At 52.1% G+C, this 21,971-nt stretch overlaps 2 protein-coding genes across 7 annotated transcripts in view; one reads left to right on the top strand and one right to left on the bottom strand.

The window, feature by feature from the left end:
- Enosf1 (enolase superfamily member 1) overlaps positions 1 to 16,692 on the top strand; it is a 25,708-nt gene extending 9,016 nt beyond the window's left edge. The window contains exons 3-16 of one of the 6 annotated variants that reach the window (XM_010638697.3): positions 658 to 773; positions 3,176 to 3,262; positions 3,592 to 3,618; positions 4,865 to 4,937; positions 5,059 to 5,097; positions 5,627 to 5,709; positions 6,963 to 6,997; positions 8,358 to 8,445; positions 9,882 to 10,016; positions 13,126 to 13,167; positions 13,778 to 13,907; positions 14,149 to 14,248; positions 15,734 to 15,815; positions 15,929 to 16,692. In XM_010638697.3, the coding sequence (XP_010636999.1) occupies positions 658 to 773; positions 3,176 to 3,262; positions 3,592 to 3,618; positions 4,865 to 4,937; positions 5,059 to 5,097; positions 5,627 to 5,709; positions 6,963 to 6,997; positions 8,358 to 8,445; positions 9,882 to 10,016; positions 13,126 to 13,167; positions 13,778 to 13,907; positions 14,149 to 14,248; positions 15,734 to 15,815; positions 15,929 to 16,030 (1,139 nt within the window). In that variant the 3' untranslated portion in view covers positions 16,031 to 16,692. The other 5 variants (XM_019209695.2, XM_019209698.2, XM_019209696.2 and 2 more) reach the window with 5 other exon arrangements.
- A 249-nt stretch (positions 16,693 to 16,941) lies between these two features.
- Tyms (thymidylate synthetase) overlaps positions 16,942 to 21,971 on the bottom strand; it is a gene marked incomplete at its 5' end in the record, with an annotated part of 9,055 nt that continues 4,025 nt past the window's right edge. Inside the window, 4 exons of the mRNA XM_010638741.3 lie at positions 16,942 to 17,456; positions 18,729 to 18,800; positions 19,313 to 19,488; positions 20,432 to 20,533. Coding sequence (XP_010637043.1) covers positions 17,319 to 17,456; positions 18,729 to 18,800; positions 19,313 to 19,488; positions 20,432 to 20,533 — 488 coding nt within the window. The remainder of the gene's footprint in view (positions 17,457 to 18,728; positions 18,801 to 19,312; positions 19,489 to 20,431; positions 20,534 to 21,971) is intronic.

Genomic DNA, 21,971 nt, shown 5'->3' with positions numbered 1-21,971 from the left:
GTACTGGGGATCAAACTCAGGACAAACTCAGATGTGGTGCCACTGAGCTAAATCCCTGGCGCTTGGCTTTTTCTTTTTTTGAGACAGGGTCTTGCTATGCAGTTCAGGCTGCTCCTGAATTTACTGTGTAGCCCAGGCTGGCCTCGAAGACACAGTGATCCTCCCGCCTCAGCCTCTTGAGTAGTATGCCACGCCCAGCTTCATTTCACCTTTAATACCATGTGATGTTGTAAATTCAAGCTGTTTTCTATATTTATCAATAATGAAAGGACATTTTTTAAAAATATGTAGGTAGAGGTATTCTTATTTCCCCTTTTTTTTTGAGGCAGGGTCTCACTATGTAGTTGAGACTGACCTGGAACTCACTATGTAGCCCAGGCTGGTCTTGAACCCACAGCGATCCTCTTGCCTCAGCTGGGATTACAGGTGTGCACTATCACACCTGGCTTTTTTCTTTTATTTTTAAAGACAGGGTCTCACTATGTAGTTGAGGCTGGTCTGGAATTCACTGTGTAGCCCAGGCTGGCCTCAAACTCCTGGCGATCCTCCTGCCTCATCCTCACAAGTGCTAGGATTACAGGCATGCGCCACCACGCCCAGCTCATGTCTTTGTGGACTATGTGTTAAAACATCACCAATTCAATCCTTTTCTAATAGTCGTCTGTGCCGTGAATGCCCTTGCCCACCACGTGCTTCATAAGGACCTCGGGGACATCGTTGGCAACTTCCGAGGGTTCTACAGGGAGCTCACCAGTGATGGGCAGCTCCGGTGGGTAAGGATCTGTTTTATATGGAGCTTTTATACATGGTGCTACTAAGGCCTGAGATGTCCTCTGATTGCAGCACATGTGAAAATAGAGATGACTTTGTAATTTTAAAGTAAAACATTTCATTGAGATAAATTAGGGCTGGAGCCACTCTGATAATTGGTCTTTTGAAGTAGTCAGTTCCTTTCTGCAAGGGCTGAATCTGGATGTGTCTGCATCCGGGAGCTTTTAGGTCTTAGGTGCCTCCCTCCCCGCTCCCTAGATTGGGAAAAATTGCCTGAGCAGAAAGGGCTGAGCAGAAGCCTTTCGGGGAGGGAGAATGTGAGAAGTGTCACTGTCCCGGGAGGGGCCACAGAGGAGAAGAACCTGAGAACAGTGCTGAGAAGCCAGAGGACCGTGTGCGTTCCTCACGGGCATAGGCTGGTGTCTGAGCCCGGGGCAGAGCCTGCCAAGGCAAGGTTCAGAGGAAGGGTTCTAACACAGTGAGAGAGACCCAGTATTCTGGGCCCGGTCCTTGTCTCCTGCTACCAGGGTTGTCTTTTCCCCACTGTTCAGTCTCCCATCCTTGCACAGACGAGGGCACAAAGGAACGCGCGTTCTGATTACCTTGCGTTTTACTTTTGGCTTTCTGCAAAGCCAGTTCAGCTTTCCTTGAGAGAAGCTCCCACTGGCCAAATCTGGGACAACTGAAGCATCAGAATAAATATGAGAGGGCCGGCCGTGGTGGCGCACGCCTGTAATCCCAGCACTCGAGGCTGAGGCAGGAGAATCGCTGGGGGTTTGAGACCATCCTGGGCTACATAGTGAGTTCCAGGTCAGACTCAACTACATAGTGAGACCCTGTCTCAAAAAAAACAAAACAAAACAAAACAAATATGAGAAAGTGGTTTATCACAACCTGCTGGATGAAGTAACCCATGAGTCCATACATATCATAACAACAAGGGAAAGCTCATCAGTACAGTAGAATACAAAGTAATGAATAGTGATGCCAGGAAGTCCCCACCACAGCTATAGCTAATGGACGTGAGTCATCCATGGGTGCTAAAATCTGGGGGGACAGTTACCTCTTATTTAGAAAAGGAATCTGGTAACTTCACAGTGGAGACACTGAATGGACACGAATTTACCCAAGCCTTGCAATTTAATAATCCTAGTCATAGCACAACAACATCATTTACACAATATTTATGCCAAAAAATGTATAACTTGGGTCTAATTATGAAGGAACTCCAGGCAAGCCTGTGTTGAGGATTGCTAGACAAGTCACCTGACCTGTACTCTTCAAAAATGTCAATATTGCCAGGCATGGTGGCGCACGCCTATAATCCCAACACTCAGGAGGCTGAGGCAGGAGGATCACTGTGAGTTCAAGACCAGCTTGGGCTACATAGTGAGTTCCAGGGCAGTCTCAACTACATAGTGAGACCCTGTCTCAACACCCCCCGCTAAAATGTCAGTATCATTAGATTAAAGGAGAGTAAAGGGACATGATGACTAAATTCAATATGTGTTTTGTAGATTGGAAAGAGATCAAGATAATGTACTGTATGAGTGAGCTTTCCCATTGCCAGAACTAAATACCCAGTACCCACATCTATAGGAAGAGATGGTTTTGGGCTCACAGTTTCAGAGGATTCAGTCCATAGTTGGCTCCAAGGCAAGAACATCCCAGCAAAGTGGTGGGGAGCAGCCGAACTGCTTAGTTCATGGCATCTGGGAAGCAGCAGGGGATCAGCATAAGAGAGGGGAGAGACTAGGGATCAGGTGTAGTACCCGAGGGCGCACCTCCACGTCGCACCTGACACAGAAGTGTGCCTCACGGATCTCCTAGCCGGCTTCCAGGCCAGTCACGTGGACAGCTAAACTCATCACAAGTCCGTTAGGGGGATTGGTGATATGTGATCATGGGCCATTGTTTAGCTAATAGTATTTCATCAATACCATATCCTCTGAATATGATCGCAGTGCTGTGGTTATATAGGAGGATGTCCTTGTTTTTAGCGACTACACACCCAAGTATTTATGGGGAAAAGAGGATGCTATCTGCAGCTTTGCTCTCATATGACTCAGAAATAAAAATGGGAAGGCACTGGGAAGCAGGGATTCAGTGTTTTGCTTTGTTTTTCCTACTTTTGCAATTTCTTTTCTTTTCTTTTTTTTTTGTACCAGGGATTAAACTCGGGTCCTTGTGCTTGCGAGGCAGGCAGCGGAACCACTGAGCTAAATCCCCGGCCCTACCAACTTTTCTATAGGTTAGAAACTGTTCGTTTGTTTTTTTTAAGTTGACCTTTAGGTACATTGCCATTGCTGCCTCTTAATTCTTGCAGTGTGTCCCCGGCTAGACACTGAAAAAGAAGACCTGAGTATCTTTTTCAAGTCTAAGAAGTGACTTTGCTTCCCACCAGATTGGTCCAGAGAAAGGTGTGGTGCACCTGGCCACAGCAGCGATTCTGAATGCGGTGTGGGACCTGTGGGCAAAGCGAGAGGGAAAGGTAAGAATCCTGTCTGTGTCCCCGGCACCCCAGGACGCACAACTGTCGTTGTGAGCAGCACTCTGAAGGGCTCTCCAAAAGGAAACAAGTGGAGGCCTGGTTCTTCTCTCCCCTGAGAGGTCTTGGCACCACTTAGGAAAGTGCAGAGTGGGTGCAGAGGGCTGGAAGGGAAAAGCGGGGGACACCAAGGTGAAGGGTCCGGAGGCGCAGCCGGGTGGGCAGGCGGGGGCCCCCATGTCTGACGGCAGGAGTTTGCTGCTGGTGAGTTCACGAGTGGAATGAAAGCGGGTGCTTTGTACTCAGGGTTCACACAACCTGTTTTCTTCCAGCCTCTGTGGAAGCTACTTGTGGACATGGTGAGTAGATTCGTTCCCATCACAACTGCTTCTAATGAGATGGATTTCACGGGTTATTTGCCTTTTGATAATCAGTAACTGTACTCTGGACTGTCTGTGATCACTGACGATAAGGCAAGCTCCAGCCACAGGCATCCCTTCCGTGGTGAGCTGCGAAGTCACAGACCTGTGCTCAGAAGGGCGGGAGGCAGCAAGCTCAGGCCTCCCCTGTACACATGATGCAAGATAAGATGCGAATTCTCTGAGCCTCTGCCTTCCAGCGATGTAAGAGGAGTTCCAGCACCCCTGGGAGCACCCCAGAATGAAAGACCCAATGAAATAAACCCAGAAAAGCAAGATGTCACTCTCCAGACGTCCATCATCCAGTCACTGTGATGCCTGGAGCCAAACCAGATGGATTGAGGTGCTTCTGCTGTGTGGTGCCAACAGGACAGGACCTTGACATTGAATCCCAGAGACAAGTATTGGCTCTTTTCTTTCTCCCTGGCCTGTTTATAGCAGGGGGAAGTGCCTGGCCACTGAGCAGGAAACACTGTGGCTGAGTTAAAAGGGAGCAGAGTTCAGAGCCAAGCAGACCTGGCTTTGAGTCTGGACTTCACAGCTCATGACCGACGAGTGGCCTTGGGCCTGTTACTTACGTTGTGGGAGATGCTGGTGCCCTGGCCGTGCCTGCTGGGCCACACACAAAGGCTGCGTTGTTAATGGCACCACAATTAAGGAAAGGGCCTTGGGGACCATTGGGTTGGGAGGCCTTGCTCCTCCTCTGGGACAGATGAAGACAGGAGGCCGTCACATCTGCTCCTGGACACAGCTGAGGGTGGTGGTGGGTTGGTTGCAGGATGCCCTCCTGCCTGGCTTTGAGAGCCACTTCCTGTCCTTTGTGCTGAGCCGCTCCAGAACCACTCCCAGCCCCTCAAGGTCACAGAAGGTCACCCTGGGGGCAGAGCAGAGGCGGAGAGGGAACCCAGGTGTCACTGCTTGCTCGCCTTTTCCTGCGTATTCACACATCACACATGCCAGGTCCTCTGGGCAGGAAGCTGTGCGACAGAGCAGAGGGGCAGGGCAGGTGCCCTAGGGCTCGTCGGGGGCAGCGTGAGCCCCGGAAGGACTCCATGCCCAGCACTGACAGGCGATTTCTCTTCATGGCCCGGAAGCCCATGTGGTCCCTGTGGATCAGAGGGAGCAGCTTTTAAGCCCCCAATCTGCAGCATTGATCTGGCCCTTTCCCCTCCTCTCCTGCTGCCAGGACCCCAGGATGCTGTTATCCTGCATTGACTTCCGGTACATCACTGACGTCCTGACCGAGGAGGATGCCCTAGGTGAGGCAAGCTGGGCCGTGGAACCCGGAAGCTTTGGGGCAGTGAGGTGCACCCGGTAGCCGTCAACTCTGCCAGATAAAGGAGTGGTGACAGTTTTTGTTTATTTGTTTTTTTTTTTCAGAAATACTGCAGAATGGTCAAGTCGGTAAAAAAGAAAGAGGTGGGTTGTGAGGAGATTTCCTTTTTTTTGTTGTCAACTTTTGAGTGTCCCTGACCTCTGGGGTACACACTCTCCTAGATGCCTTGTACCAAGCAGCTGGACCCTCAGTCAGAGGCGTGGGTCCTGGTGAAGCTACCTGGGGTCACCTTGGCTGCAGGGTCATTTCCTCCACTGTTCCCAGGAAGCTGGGCTCTCGGGTTGCACTGTGGGGCACTCAGAGGGTGTCCTGGTCACCACGACACCCAGGGGCTGGACCAACGGTGTATGCATGTGACAGGCACCCAGCAGAAGAGCTGGAGCTACAGGCCGTTCTGATTCCAGAGTTCCTGGAAAGCACAAAATGCTGAGTGTTGCTGGACCTGGTGGCACACACCTATAATCTCATACTCTGGAGGCCGAGGCAGGAGGAGTACCTCAAGTTCAAGGCCAGCCTGGGCTACATAGTGAGTTCAGGGCCAGCCTGAACTACAGGGTCTCGCAAACCCTACTGGCCCCCTACCTCCCAAAAATCAACTCTCGTGTTTTCCAGAAGATCAAATGCTGACACAGGGCTACCCTGCCTACACCACGTCGTGCGCCTGGCTCGGGTACTCGGACGACTTGCTGAAGCAGGTGGGCTTTGCGGACAGGCTGAAGAAGGGACAGGAGACTGATGTCCATCCATGCTCACGCTGCTGGGATCGCACGTCCCTTCTGGCTCAGATGTGTGGGTTTCCCCAGCACCACCCAGCTCTCCAGGCTCTGGGGACAGCAGCGGGCATCCTAGCATTTCGCTCCATTCTGAACGCTGGCTGCTTGGAGACTGCAGGTTAAGGGTTCAGCTCACAGGGCGGGACACTTCAGACGCTGGGGGTGTAAGTCCAGGTTGTCACTTGGGCTTCTGAGCAACTGGCTAGAAAACGGCTTCCATCCACACTCCCTGGGTTTTTTTTGTTTTTTGGTTTTTTTTTTTTTTTTCCCGGGAGCAAAAATTTTTGTTTTTTGGTTTTTTTTTTTTTGTACCAGGGATCAAACTGGTGACCTTGTGCTTTCCAGGCAGGCGTGGTGCCGCTGAGCTAAATCTCCAGCCCAATACTCTCTGCAGTTTTACCCTGGAGTGGCTCCCCGAACTCGGGAACATTTACTTACAACAGTGGGTTACTGTCAGAGCTACAACTCAGGAGGAGCCACATGGGGGGTTGGGGCCTCCATCCTCTCTCTGGGAGCCCTGGACCCAGTCTTTGTGGGGCTTTTACTGGGCTTTCTTAAGTAGGAGGTTTGACAACATTGTGAACCATGGAAAATTAGCCTTCGGTCTTCTCCCCTCTGCAGAAGGCACGTAGCAGTCAGCACCTGGCTAATTTATAACTCTTTCCTGTCCTGTTGTTTTTATCTAGAGTTGAGAGAGAGAAAGAGACAGAGATGGAGTCACACAGCCTGGCTTCTGCTTGATATGCTTATATCCACTAGTTTTCTGGATGCCGCAGAAAATGCTAGGTTTAAAACCACAGACACAGCAGGGTGTGGGGGCGCATGCCTGTAAACCCAGAATCTAGGAGGCTGAGGCAGGAGGATCACTGAGAGTTCAAGGCCAGCCTGGGCTACACAGTGAGACCCTGTCTCAAAAAGACAAACAAATCCCCCCAAAACAGGAGCACTCACGTTACATACCCCTTCCGGGAATGTGACAGTGAAAGAAACGGTTCCCATGGAGGTGAGGGAGAAGGAGCGATGCTCTGTTGGCCGACACACGCTCGTTTCTCTGGTTTCTGCTATGACCGTAATGTGTGTGGAACCCAGATCAGACACACCTGAGTCCCACCCAGCCAGGGGAGCGGCGTGTTACGTATACTGTGCACGCGGTGACGGTGCGCTCTTCCCCACAGCTCTGCACGGCGGCCCTGGAGGACGGCTGGACCAGGTAAGTGATTGTGTGATGCTCAGCCTCCCCATGTAGCAGCACAAGGAGGGGAGCCAGGATTAAGTGGCAACAAAAAAGCCAGAGCCAGTCTGCCGCGTAGGTATGATGAGGTGTGATCAAAAGTACACTGAGTGCCTCTGCCCGGCACCATCCAGCAGAACGCAGGGCTGTGAAAACATTATAGGGGTCCTCATTGGCACATTCACTGGGTCTGGCACCGTGTGACTTCTGGCTCTTTCCCAAAGTCAAATGACCATGAAAGGGAAACGTTTTGAATCGATTCACTGAGGCAAGGATGAGAGTGCAACTAAAGACACCGGCGGAAGTCTTCCAGAATGGCTTCAGAAAATGGCGAGGTCGCCTGTAATGGCGCACGCCTGTAATCCTAGCACTCAGGAGGCTGAGGCAGGAGGATCACTCTGAGTTCCAGGTCAGTCTCAACTATAGTGAGACCCTGTCTCAGACCAACCCCCAAAAGAAAATGTCAGGAATGATGGGATAAATGTTCAAGGTGAGTGGGAGGATTTGTGAGGATTCAGAGCGATGCGTCTTTGACTATAATAATTTGTAATGTAAATATTCACCCTAGTTTTTATCACACCCCCTATGTTATTTGACACTGAGTCCCCCGGTGAGCTAGTGAGCAGAAATTTGTGCCCTGCACAGGAGGCCCCTCCTCCCCGTGACAGTGCCACACTCAGGGCAGTGAAACTGCTGAGGGCCGAGGCACGGGCAAGCGTGCATAGCAGCCACATCTCAGAGCACAGCTGGATGTGAAGCCCCAGTGGGCAGCTCCCTGCCACGGGCATGTGTGCTGGGAAGAGACTTCAGCAGGGGCCTCAGCTGCCCTCTGCTCTCCCTGGTACTCAACCAGGTCCCTTCTGCTGCAGCCTTGGGCCCCTGCACCCGGAACAGACAACTCTGTGGCCTTCCCCCTCTGGGCCCCCTTAAGACGGTCCCTCTGTGTGCCAGGCTGTGAGATAGAGATGGGTTATAAATGATTCTCTTTCCTTTCAGGGTGCAGCAGGGGACCCCGCATGCCCTGTCAGAACCACCGTCCTCTTCAGCTCTGCCTCTCGCCTCTGTTAATTCCTTTCTATGATAGCGGTCGAGGGCCCAGTTCATTGTACTAAAGTCCTCACCTCTGTCCCGGAGCCTCACCTGCAGGCTGCCGTGACCGAGGGTCACCGTCTGACAGTACAGTGCTGTCAGCAGGTTACATCAGTTGGGAAAGAGCCAGAGGTTCCTGGAAAATGCGGTCTGTGAGTTATTGAGAGAGACAGTCACTTCTGCAGGAAAGTCAGGCGTTTCTGCCAAGTCCAAGGACAGAGGGGCACAAGGTGAACAAATGTGTCTCTAGGTTCAAAGTGAAGGTCGGGGCTGACCTCGAGGATGACATACGCAGATGCCGCCTCATCAGAGCCATGATCGGACCTGAGAAGATTTTGGTAAGTTTCTTCTTACACCACTGGCAACCTGGCAGGAAGTCTTTTTCCAGGGCCAAAATACAGCTCCTTTCAGGGAGGATCTGAAAAACTTTGGGAGTTTTAAAAGTTATTGTCCAGTAAAGTGTGGCTCTGTGGTCTTGCAGTAGGTGAATGTATTTTTTAAAAAAAGACACATGGGGTCTAATACATTTTATTTTTTAATTCTGCGAGGTAGTTAAGTAAGATCAGGGTGGGGCTTGGGTCCTTCCTTGCTCACCCATTGGCGCCCTGGTGTGTCAGTCATTCATCCTCATCGGTTGCTCTTCAGGCGGGAGTTTCAGAGACACTGTTGAAGAAAGGTTGAAACTTTGGCTGAGACAAATGTGAGGATCAGCCGTTCTGGACCCCGACACTATTTTTGTGAAATGGGTCTCATGAAGTGTAAAATATTTTCATAAGAGAAAGCTGCAAGTGGGGCCTGGTGGTGCACACCTGTAATCCCACCACCTTGGGAGGCAGAAGCAGGAAGATTGCACATTCAAGTCCGACCTGGGCAACTTAGCCACTTAGCCAGACCCTGCCTCAAAATTTTAAAAAATTGAAAAGGGCGGAGGATGTAGCTCCATGCCAAAGTCCTGAGTCTAATCCCTACTACTGAGAAACAAAAAAGTTGTGGTCTGATGTATTTATGAGGTTTGAGAGGCTCCTTCATACGTTAAAATTCAAGTTTGGAGTCTTGATGTAGGACCATGAGTTAATGCTACTTTGTTTCCCTGCGGTCATTCTCTTCCAAGTGGCTGAGGACAGTCTTGCTCCTGAGTGTCCCGTCCTGTGGTTGTGAGAGTCCTGGGGACTCCTTTCCTTGTCTCTCGTGAGGTCCGTGATAGAGGGGATGGGAGCCCCCTTCTGAGGCTCTGCACACGAGGCAGGTTTGGGGCCTGAGGGCTCAAGACCTGCACTCTGCACTGCCCTGACTTCCGTTCTTGAGCAAGTTCCTTCTCTGCGGGTCCTTTTTTAATTTGCAAAATGGGCTAGTATGACTTTCCTCATGGAGTTCTTATAAGCCTTAGGAAATCTTTTTTTCTTTTCTTTTCTTTTTCTTTTGGTATGGGGGAATCAAACCCAGGACCCTGTGCTTGCAAGACAGGCAGCGGAACCACTGAGCCAAATGCTCAGCTCTCCTGCAAGCCTTAAATGGAACAAAACCCACCCAGTGCGTATGGGAGTGGGGGCTCCATTAATGGTAGCTGTTTGTTAATTAATGTGCCAGATGCCTGGTGGGCCACCTTTGACACAAGGCTGTTGAACAAACTTAGCATTAACTGTGTGATTCAGTATGTGATAAAATGGTCCCAACAGCCAACACTACAAGGCAGTGTGTCCGGGCAGCCGCTTCTGTTAGGACCATGGCTGGGTGTCAGCCATGGCCCCCCTCACCGGCAGGGCCCTCCTTGCAGATGATGGATGCCAACCAGCGCTGGGAGGTGCCCGAGGCGGTGGAACGGATGTCCCAGCTGGCCGAGTTCAAGCCGTTGTGGATCGAGGAGCCCACGTCTCCCGACGACATCCTGGGGCACGCTGCCATTTCCAAGGTAGGAAGACTGCGCTGCCCTGCTGTCCGGGCCACACAGCCTGGTCACAACAGACCCTGACAGCGCTTCACTTGCTCCCTTTCACATTTCCCCGCGAGGCGGCTGAAGCCATTGCAGTGTGCGACAGGTGAGGGGCTGCCGACCCGCCTCCTCTCACCACTGCATCTGCCTGTTGTGGGTGAAGGGAGTCACCAAAAGTCCCAAGGCTACGAGAACGTAGACTTTAATGGACGTGGTTCCCATGCTTGTAAGTGTAGAAATGTGACTGACTTTCCAATATAGATGGTCTCTGACTCACGATGGTTTAACGTAGCATTTTTCTACTTTATGGTGATACAACGGCGATGTGCATTCGGTAGAAAGCATACTTCATATGTTGAATGTGGCTTTTTCTGAGGCTAGCAATGTGCAGAACAACATTCTCTCTTGCAATGCTGGGTAGCAGCAGCTCCCAGTCAGCAGCAAGATCTCCAGGGAACAACCGAGACTTCGTCTGCAGGCTCCTGTGTGGCTCAGCTGCGATGTTTGGAGGTGTCACTGTACTTATTCACCCAGAATGGAGCAGAAAGCGTAGGTTTCACACCTCTAGACGACTCCAGAAAGATTTGCTGAGCCAACGTCAAAGCCAGGCTTCCCAAAGATAAGGCGTGGGGTGCACTCATCCTCCTTGGAGTTAGCTTCCCTCCCTCCTGGGTTCAGGAAGAATGTGACATGTCAGGAGCACCTGAGAAACCTCTTGCTGGGTGGGGAGGCTCCTATTGCTCGGGTTTGCAGCCCTGATCGACAAAGCCGCGTCAGCTGGTTAATTTGTAATTTGTTCAAGTCGGTGACTCCTAGGCTTTTGACCCTCATACCAAAGCAAGCTCTGTAAGAAGCCATGTTAGCCACGGGCTGAGGGATGAAGGTACAGTCAGGGAAGGGACTGGTTATGGAATTCAAGGACAGCCCAGTGTGGCCATCGCCACGTTCAGATACACCTGCTTCTGTCCACAGAGATGTCGTCTTCAGCCTTGTTACTCCTTGGGCTAGATCCAGCCACCCCTTTTCCCACGAGGGTGTGAGGTCGGAGGTTCAAAGGCTCTTTGTCCCCCGGCTCTCTCAGCAGATCAGCATCAGACCGACCTTTGGGCAGACACACTCCAGGAGCCTGAGCCTCAGGAATGTCCTCCTCAAGCCCCTTGAAGCTTTTCAGGAGAGGGAAAACTAGGTACATGGAACAGAGACCAGTGGGCTGTGAGCCGGGCCACTGAGTGCCCAGTACAGAGAAGAAAGCTCGTGGTGGAAGGGGTCTTATTGGCAGGGACTGGAAGGTGGCCTCATGGCCTGGGCTGGGGACCTGAGCTGACTGTAAGGAACACCAGGCTGCGGTGAGGGACACTGCTGGAGCCAACGGGCAACCACAGCCACCTTTACTGAAACAAGCCAGGCTGGGTGTGGTGGCGCACACCTGTGATCCCAGTGCTCAGGAGGCTGAGGCAGGAGGATTGTGGGAATTTGAGGCCAGCCTGGGCTACATGGTGAGACCCCGTCTCAAAAAGAAAAGAGAGAAGAAAAAAGAGAAAGAGAGAGAAACAAAAGCCAAACCTGCAAAAGCAGGTGTCTCTGAGCGTGCTGGCCCTCGTGCCTTAGGGTTCCCGGGGTTGCAGCACCCTGCTGAAGGCCTCTCCAGGCACCGAGCTGGCTGCCACTCACCTGGAGAGTCAGGGGAGGCTCTGAGGAAGGGACAGATGGGCCAAGGCGGGCACAGCTGCAGGGACAGTGGGGACAGCGCAGTGCAGGGCACAGGAGGAGGCGTCCCGGGGGCTCAGAGGGTGCTGCCCAACTGAAGTGGCCGCTGCAGGTCTCTGAAAGGACGGTGGCTATGCCATTGGCTGTGCATTGAAGCAGGGCCTGGAGTGTGGGCAGAGGAAACTGAGGCAGAGGTGGGGCGGGGCGGGGAGGCCACTGCTGTCACCTGGGAGAGGGCCGATGGAGGAACTGCTGTCCAGGAGGAAACTCAGTTCCCGGTCAGGGCCCCAAGTGCTGCCTTAAAATGGCTTTTCCTCCCTTCCCCCTCATTTTCTCTTCTGAGACAAAGAACCAAATGTCCTTAAATTAGAAACTTCAGGAAACATAAAATGCTAGTGTGAGAAGGTGTATCTGAGACCATCCGCTGAGACAGACTGAAAGCCAGGCATAGGGGGCCTCCTGTGCCCCACACCCACGTCCCCGTGTCCTGCTAGAGGTGGGACACCTGGGCCCTCAGTGATTTCACTGAGAAGCTGGTGTGAGTGATCCGGAGGTCTCCTCAGGCTCTGGGATCAGCCTAGGGGGCAAATCCCAGCTGAGCACTTTGCAGCTCTCTGACAGGGAGGCGTTCTTACGCTGTGTTCCCCTTCCCTCCTCTGCAAAATGAGGACACTGACGGCTCCTCTCCTGCCAGGTTGTGACTGGGCATCACTCACACGAGTGTTTTGCACAGTGCCTGACAGGCAGGGAGGGCTCCAAGTGAGTCTCCGAGAAAGGGAAGGAAACCAGGCAGGAACCAAAGATGTCTGAGGTGGACAACTGTGGGGTTGCAGCTGGTGGAGGCTGACAGGGTGACCTGGAGCCCAGGTGGCAGGTGAGGAATGTGGCTTTCCGGGCCAGGCAAGAGGACAGGTTCAGGTGAAGGTGACAGCACCTCACCCAGTCTGTTGCCCACAGTGTGGCAAGGGAGAAGGTCATGGATGTGACAGAGGCCTGAGAACATTCTAGAGTAACCACAGAAGGGGCTGTCAGGGACACAAGGGAACACAGGGAGTGGTTACTGCAAGAAACATTAAGCAGATGTTGACCACGAGTCCTCCGTAAGCCACCAAGCAGCCCATCGTGTGGATGCCTGAGCAGTCAGTCAGGTCACAGGGCAAGAAAGCTGAGTCCCTGCGAGGGCGCAGCCAATGGCAGCGTATGCAGCCCTGGCCTTGCTCAGAGGACACAAAGCCCCCGCCCTGGGCACCCTTCTGCCTGCCTTTGACCGTCACATAGCTCAGCGGCGGGGACTTTCCTCCTGGAGCAACACACAGTTTTAAACGTGAGAAGCTGCAGTTTAAAACCTAGGAAAATAACAGCAGGCTGCCTTCTCTCCTAGGCACTGGTCCCTTTAGGAATCGGTGTGGCCACAGGAGAACAGGTGAGTGACGTGTCCTCAGTGCCTCCACCCACCCGCCACTGATGGACGCACTTGAACACTGGCTGTCACTGGTTACGTTTTGAGCTGGGACATTTTTACTATCTTAGCACTCAGTGGTACATCAGTGAAGGCAGTCAAAAGTGGGTGGCTTTTCCTATCATTTACATAGCTCAGGTGGGGTTTTTTTCCGAAACATTGAATCAAAATCAACAAGGCAGCAAAGTAAAGGAGTCACAGGGGTGCAGTGGCGTAGCAAAGTCGGCTTCTAAACTGGGTCAGGTGGCGTCTGCCAAGGCTCTGTTCTGTCTCGCCACCGCTCATCACTGTCACATCTCATCCCGAGGCGTGGCTTCCCCGCCCACCACGGGTTCCTTACTGCAGGTCCGCCCCTGACTCACTCACACTGGCAGATGTGGAAGGAAGTGAGCCCCAGGTCCCCGCCTGCACTGCCAGGGCCACCTCCTGCCCCGTGAGAACCAAGGAGAAACAGCCTGGGTTCCCCGAGGCCACCCGTGGGTGACGGCTCCGCAGAATCAGCACAAGGCCACATTGAGATCCTGAAGGCCGATGCTGACTCTTCCGCTGGTGTCACTTTTATGTCTATTTCCAGTGTCACAATAGGGTGATATTTAAGCAACTCCTACAGGCGAACGCCGTGCAGTTTCTCCAGATTGACAGCTGCAGGCTGGGAAGTGTCAATGAAATCCTCTCCGTGTTACTGATGGCCAAAAAGTTTGGAAGTAAGGGCCTGCCTGGGGTCCCCCACTTCCTGTGGTCTTCGAAACTCCCTCGAGTCTGTACTTCACCATGCTGATTTTTCTGTCATTTTGCCCAGGAATCTTTAATGATTTTCTCCATGGGATCCTATTCCTAAATCTGAATGGTTCAATCGCCTGTGGGCTCTAACAGAACCGGCAGGGCTCTCTTCCTCACCTCTTCCTGCACTGCTCTTGGCATCAAGGAGAAATGTCTTCCTTCTAGTTCCTGTCTGTCCCCACGCTGGCGGCGTTGGCCTTTGCGAGCTGGTGCAGCACTTGATCATATTTGACTACATATCGGTCTCCGCGAGCCTGGACAACAGGTCAGTCTGTGTAACTCACGTGCTGCTTCCCTGGGGCCGCGCCCTGCTGCAAGGGCCTGAATGGCTCTAAGGGAGCCAGCTGCACACTGAACAGCCTGACACAGCCACTTTGTCGCATAAACAGTGCTGCTTTTGCTCTGACCCTCCATAGTCACTGCGAGGGCGGATTCGCACCCAGAGCTCCTCCTTCAGTTGGGCCTATTTTGTGCCTTCCTGGAGCCTTCCCTCCTCACATGTGCATTTTCCATTGCGTCTCCTCTTCCTAGTCTTCCACCAGCCGACACATCTTTATTTAGTTTCATCATCTCAGCAGCCCTGGGAACTTTATAATGGGGTAGTCTTCCTTCCAGGCATCTGCATGAATGGCTTTGTTTGCCTGCTTTCTTCTTCTTCTGTGTTGTTTTTGGAGACAAGGTCTTGCTAGGTAGTGCAGGCCAGCCTTGAACTCATTATGTAGCCCAGGCTGGCCTCAAATGCACAGTGATCCTCCTGCCTCAGCTTCCTGAGTGTTTGGATTACAGGCATGCACCGCCCACCCAGCTTCTTATGCCTTCTTGGCTCCTGGAGTTAAGTGTTGCAGAAAGCTCACTGCAGGTGTAGAGCAAGACCAGACATGCAGGGGAAAGGCAGACGCCAGATTCAGGCCCGAGAGGTGCGCTGTTTGGCATGGAGAGGGCATAGTTGTAATGGTTTCGTCTTCAGCTGGTGGCAAGGCAGTGGGCACTGCCTGCGTGTTATGCCACAGAATAAAGGTTAATTAAAGGCAAAGAAGGAACCTGGGCCACCTCAGACCTGGAGCTGCCACCGGTGGATTTCACCTGAGTCCAAACCTGTTGGAAGACAGAGGTTGGGACGAGATCATTGCTCTCTTCCCCTCCCAGTGAATATGTAGACCCTAGAATGAAGAAGAGCTTAGATCATTTGGCTCTTGCCCAGTTCCTCCTTCAGGATCACAGGATGTTTTGACCAACTGGGAAAAACCCTGCAGGTTTTGGGGAGGAGAGGGTCACCCAGAGCGCGAGTGCCTCCATGGGACTTGCTGCTCCTGAAGGCCTCCCTGCAGGTAAATCCGCCACCAGACACTGCCCTGTGCGCTGTCATCCTCTTCGGGGGACACATTCCTCCTCTTCTCGAGGCCCCACTGTCCTCTCCCCTGCAGCCGGGTCTCCCGCACCCTGATCTTCACAGATGACATCGCAGTCAGCGGCTCAGTGCCTGTGCCCAAGGAAACCATGTGACGCACTCTCGTCCAACTTTGTGCAACCCCAGCACCCGGGCAGCACGCGGCCCGCCTGTCTTTGTGCCGGGAGGGAACCTCGTGGGGTGATTCACTCAGCACAAGACCTTGAGCCGCAGCAGACTGGGTGGCTCACTGTGCCACGGCTCCGGGGCAGAGGCCCTGCGTGCTGCTCCCTCACATCAGTGGCTAGCCGCTCGGGCCACTCCCTTCGGGGGCTGTTGCCTCAGCCCTGTCCCTTCCCCTAGGATGTGTGAATACGTGGACCACCTGCACGAACATTTCAAGTATCCTGTGCAAATCAAGCAGGCCTCCTACGTGCCGCCCAAGGTGAGTCAGGCGGGACGCCTCGCAGGCATGCTTGCACTTTTAGGCGATCAGGAATACATATGTGGTTTTATTCCGGGTGTCATCAGCACTGCTCAACTGATTCTTTTTACTAGGATGCAGGCTACTCATCGGAAATGAAGGAGGACTCCGTAAGGAAACACCAGTATCCAGATGGCGAAGTCTGGCAGAAACTCCTTGCTGCTCAAGAAAATTAAGCATTCAGGCCTATTACTCCTGTTTAAAGTAGTGCTACCCACTACCTTTGTTTTAAAATTTCCTGGCTAGTTTTATAGAAATAGAAGTGGGGAAAAAAAACAAAACAAAAAAATAAACATCCCATCAATCAAGTTCAGCTGAATGTCCTCTTAACCTCAGGAACCAGCTTCGTCATCAATTCTTTTAACAAATCGATACATACTCTGCTTAATCCCTAAACAAATTTAAGATTCACCTAGCCCCGAGTCCAGGAAGATGTTCTTAACAAAATTTCTACCAAGGGCTTGTACTGGGACATTAAATTACTTGGAAAATCAGCAACACGTTGCAGGATTTGTTAAATTAACACTTCTCATAAATTAGCAGAATAAAAAGTTCTGGGGAGCTGGTATTTGAAGGCAAAAAAGCCACCTCTGAGCCTGGAAGTGGTTCAGCATCCCTTTCCTTAACCGTTCTAAGCTTGTTAGAGAAATCACACCACATGGGAACAAATGGTATTTATCACCCTTAAAAACCTTTCCCTAAATGCTCATTATATTTAATGATAAAAGGCAAGTAGGAGATGAGTCATGAAAAAATAGGGTGAAATATTGCAGTGAGTTTTTTGGGGTTTTTTTGAGACGGTCTCACTATGTAATTGAGACTGACCTGGAACTATGTAGCTCAGGCTGGTTTCGAACTCACAGCAATCCTCCTGCCTCAGTCTCCTGAGTGCTGGGATTACAGGTGTGCACCGAGCCTGGCTAGCACTTCTAATACATACACAAGCGCTGTACGCACAGCAGTCAAACAGGAACACAGCAGGTCACTTGGGTGACTATGCTAGGCAGGAACTGAGCCAATACACAGCAGCAGAGGAAGAAACATGGATAGATGCAAACTAATCCTTTATTACAGGAAGACATAAAACAAACCTAACTGTGAATGTCTACAAGCAAATGACACATTCTGACTGGTGGTGTTTCAGATTTGAGGGAAGAGCTTATATAATTAAATTCACCTTCATCACGTACAAGTGAAATGTATACTTGCTTTTGCTAAGAACATAAGACTTTCACTGTTGTTACTTTATTCATAATAGCATTTTTGTGCACTTGTTGACTAATGATCTTTTGTTACTAAAGAAACAGCACCTCTTACCCGCCAGTGACAGTATCTTCAAAAGTTAATGAGTAACAACTGACAGGTCACCGACAGTTTTTGACCTACTTTTTTGCTTTACAAACAGAAATACTCAGACTCAAGCTCTAAACAGGGACACTTCCTTCCAGCACCGCTGAAAGCCTTCTAAACAGCCATTTCCATCTTAATAGCAGGATGCGGGTTGTACCCTTCCAGCTCAAAGTCTTCTGCTGTGAAGTCATCAATTGTCTCCACTGTTCGAAGGATTCTGAGCTTTGGGAAAGGTCTTGGTTCTCGCTGAAGCTGAAAACAAAAGTAGGCCATTGTTCTGTGTAACCTGCTTTACTTCTGCCCCGAGTCCCTTCAGAAAACAAGCAGAGTATTTATGAACCAGGTAGTGGCCTGCCCCGGTCTGCCCCACTGCTGGGACGTAACCACCTGGCCTTCCTGTGCAGGTAAGAGTGGAGGGTGTCGGTGACGTTACACGGCATCGGGCCCGGCGGCTCATCAGGCCTATGCCCTTTTTTTCTATTTTGTTGAGACAGGGCCTCACTATGTAGCCCAGGCAGGCGCGGCACCGCTGAGCTACATCCCCAGCTCAGGCTTACATTCTTAGACAGTAACTCCTGGCAAATTTATTAAAGACCAGGACATAGGCTTTTTTTCCTTTCCTTTTTATTTTTTTTCCACACAGGTCTAACTATGTAGTTCAGTCTGGCCTCAAATTCACAGCGATCCTCTTGCCTCCGCCTCCCCAAAGCTAGGATTACAGGCGTGCGCCGCCACACCCAGCTTCCTTTTCTGTTGTAACTCGACAGCCCCATTACAGTATGGCTTTCTGAATTCCATAATCCCTGCCCCCACGGTGGATGGGCATGGTCAACGATTCCCAGGAAGGGATGTGAGCCAGGATTCAGGGATGAGCACAGAGCACCAGCGAGGGTGCGGCCCGGGACAGGCCCTCCTGCCACGGCATCCAACACGCCAGGAAGGGACAGGCAGAACAGCAGCCGAACAAGCTGAAGCCCGTCTACTTCAGAGAGGCCGAGCTCTCAAAAGGCGTCACTCACAGGTCTGATGTGGAAGGCACACAAAGGTTTCTGGGTCTTTATTTTTTCCCTTGGGGCTCATGAAGCACAGCTGTTCCTATTTTTCCCGCTACTTCAAATCTAGCGTGGAAAGGATTCAGACAGACAGGCTGTTGAAGCTCAGGCCTATGTAGTCTATTAGCATAAAATCAAGGGATGCTATCTGCATTTCATTTCTCCTTCAAGTAAAAGTGTAAGTTAAAATGCCAACCCAAGGGAGGTCTCAAGTGGCCGGGCCCGAACGTGCCCTTCCTTCCTGGTACTGGTGCTCAGTCCCTCACAGCACCTGTCATATTAAGTGCCTGTGGCTGCCGAAGCAGGTGCTGGCTTCATCCCCGGCCAGCGGAAGCCCCGCAGGTGGAGAGGCCTCTGGATCTCAGACGCACTGCCACGCGGAGTGACTGTGACCCAAGGGATGGCGTCCAAATCAACCCTTTGGCTGACAGAGGTACCATCCTCAGAAGAGGAGAACAGATCTAACCCTTACCTGAGTTTTCAGCGGCTCAATGTGATTCAGGTAAATATGTGCATCTCCCAAAGTGTGTACGAAGTCACCTGGCTAAATAAATGGCACGGGAGATGAAACAATGTATTAGTTTTGATCCCCTTCCCTTTTTGGATACAGAGTCTCACTATGCAATTTTTTTTTTCTGTACTGGGAATCAAACTCAGGACCTTGCGCTTGACAGGCAGGTGTGGCACTAGCTAAACTACACTCCCCACCCCATCATTATGCAGTTCAGGCTGACAGTGAACTCACTATGTAGCCCAGGCAGACCTTGAACTCACAGAGATTCTCCTGCCTCTGCCTCCTAGATGCTGGAATTATAGGTGTGTGCCACCATGCCCAGCTTTAATCTCAATTCTTTTAGAGCATATCATAATGTATGAAAACACAAGACTTTTCAAGAGAATGATTTAACCAGTGTTGCTTTTAAGAAAAGTTAACTAAGGGGCGGGGGATTTAGCTCAATGGTTTCGCCACCTGCCTTGCAAATGCAAGGTCCCTGATACCAAATTAAAAAAGGTTAGAACACTAGAACGGCTCAAGCTACTCGGCGTGCAGCTCACCTGCAGGCCAGTGATGTGAGCGACCATGTAGGTAAGCAGGGCGTAGCTGGCGATGTTGAAGGGCACGCCCAGGCCCATGTCCCCGGAGCGCTGGTACAGCTGGCAGGACAGCTCCCCGTTCACCACATAGAATTGGCAGAGGGCGTGGCAGGGAGGCAGCGCCATCAGAGGGAGATCTGAGGAAGTGCAACTATGAGCAAGACAGAGGGAGGTAGAGCCCTGGGAAGGGCGGGCGCCAGCTGCAGTGCTGCCCACGACCCACACCCTGCACCCAGCCAGGCTGTGCCCACCCTTGAGCAGAGCCCCAAAACTGACGGGGCCATCGTCAGCCTCCCACCCAAGACTTCCACGGATGTATGGGGACAGAACAACGCTCCTCCGTCCGAGCTGGAATCGGGTTTGTCACCTGTGGCACCAAAGAGAGGAACTGTTTCACTCCGGAAACTGGCATCCCAGGGCCGCTCCCATGCTAAAATCTCTTACAGAGGCAATGCCCACCGTGGGGACTTAGTACCCCCAGGAGGGTTTGTCCTACAACACAGTTGTTAAGAACGAGCCAGGCATGGTGGCCCATGTTCGTACTGCCAGCACCAAGGGAGACCGAGATAGGAAGACCCCAAGTTCAAACCCAACCTAGACAACCTAGCAAGATGTACGTCGACATAAAAAATAAAAAGAGCTGAGGATGTAGCTCCATGGTAGAGGCCCTTTGGGTTTGATCTCCGGTTCCACCAAAAAACAGCGATCCTCCTGCCTCAGCTTCCTGAGTGCTGGGATGACAGGAGCACACCACCACGCCTGGCTTAAAAGGTTAACCTTGTGGGTGTGAATCCTCCTAGGCATTTATTTTTTTTTGTAGCAGGGATTGAACTCGGTCCTTGCGCTTGCAAGGCAGGCCACCGAACCACTGGGCTAAATCCCCGGCCCATCCTCCTAGGCATTTAATGAGTATAAATGCACAGGCTGGGACCACCTGGGTCCAACCACAGTCTGAAGGTAAGAAAGAAGCCAAGTGTGACTGAGGTAGGGCACACCCCGAGCTGGCTTCCCTGCGGTGCCCGGGCAGCTCGCGGCTCGGTGTCCCCTCTCTGCTAGCTGTGTGGAGGGGCTGCGTCCCACCTTTCGGGTTCCAGGCACACATGATGATTCTCCTGTCATCAGGGTTGGTTTTGATGGTGTCGATCACTTTCTGCAGCTGGTCCACTCCTTGACCCGAGTAATCTGCAGGGTTGACAGACAGGACCACGTACACACAGGAAGCACAGTATCTCACGACAAAGTCCCCAGGCCACTGTGAACAGCGCCACAGTGCGCTCTGCGCTCCGCAGACCCCAGGGCTGGAGTGCAAGGCCCTGCTTGAGGCCCCGGGTCTGCAGCCTGGCGCCAGTTCTTTGAACAGGTCGTCGCAGTGTCCCTCCCCTCCAGCATCCCCCTAGCGCTAACTGACGCGGCTCGGATGGGCTTGGAATGAGTCTCCAAGGGCTCTGGGAGGTGACGAGGATGAGGTCACGAGGGTAGAGGTCCCATGATGGGAACTGGTGGCTTTACAGGAGAGGGACCGAAGAGACGTGTGTGGGTGCTTCTCGTCTTACTGCCATGTGATGCCCGGGTCACCTCAGGGCTGTGCTGGCAGCATGGCCCTCACCAGATGCGGGCCCTTACAGCTCCAGAGCTGAGCGCTAAATGAACTTCTCTCCTTCCCAAAGGGACCCCTTTTCCCGGGTGTACCGCGGTAAGGAGAAGCAGTCTCAGCTGTCTCACACGGACTCCAGCTCTACACCAGCCGCCACGCTCGTCACCAGCACAACCTAGCTCACCCTCGTTCCACACAGGAAGTGCCGGGCCCTACACAGAATTAGGGTTCCTGGGCCGGAGATGTAGCTCGGCAGTGCAGTGCCGGCCTGGTAAGCGTAAGGCCCTGAGTTTGGTTCCCGGTACCAAAAAAGGGGCAGAATTAGGACTCGTTCCACAGTCCTGGTTACAGGGGACTCTGGGTTCCTTCCCTAAACCTCGGCACCCTCCTACCCTGACGCCAGTGAGCAGCGAAACACACCACACAAGTCAACAATGACACAGCGGCCTTCCTCCAGGCTTGGGGTGCGGACTTCTGACACCCGGGCCGCCTGCAGAGCTGGGACCGGAGGCTGAGAACGCTCTCCTGGGGGTAACCTTCCCCAGCCCGGCCGTTCTCACTTTCTAGGGGCAAAGTCCCCTCACAATCATAGGGCCAGAAAAGGAGACAGAAAGGTTTTAGAAGAACCGTGGTGGAAGGACATTCTGCACCTCGCTGGTAGTGCTGATCCCACAGATCTGCCGCTGTGCTAGAAACCGACGAGTGCGGAGAACCTGCTGAGCACTGCGGGGTGCAGCGGCTCGGGGAGGGGAGGAAAGGAGAGGAGAGGGGAGGAGAGGGGAGGAGAGGGTTTCCTAGGTTTGCTGCTTAACAGTAATGTAGCCTGGACAAGTTCCTTCTCATCAGTGGCCCTCAGCTTTCTCATCTATAAAATAAAAATGGCAAAAACACGCAGCAATTTACAGGATCCAGTTAGAGACTGAAGATCCAGAATCCAACAGGTGATAAGTCCTCTAAAACATCTGTTATTACTAGTAGCTCTCTTCTAGTCTAAATCAGTGCTCTTTTTTACCTTGATTCAGTAAA

The sequence above is a fragment of the Fukomys damarensis genome, unplaced genomic scaffold (genome assembly GCF_012274545.1).
Source record: "Fukomys damarensis isolate Sample0158 unplaced genomic scaffold, DMR_v1.0_HiC HiC_scaffold_30, whole genome shotgun sequence".
NCBI classification, from domain to species: domain Eukaryota; kingdom Metazoa; phylum Chordata; class Mammalia; order Rodentia; family Bathyergidae; genus Fukomys; species Fukomys damarensis.
Note: the sequence above shows the minus strand (reverse complement) of the source record. Positions and strands in the feature narration are given on the sequence as shown.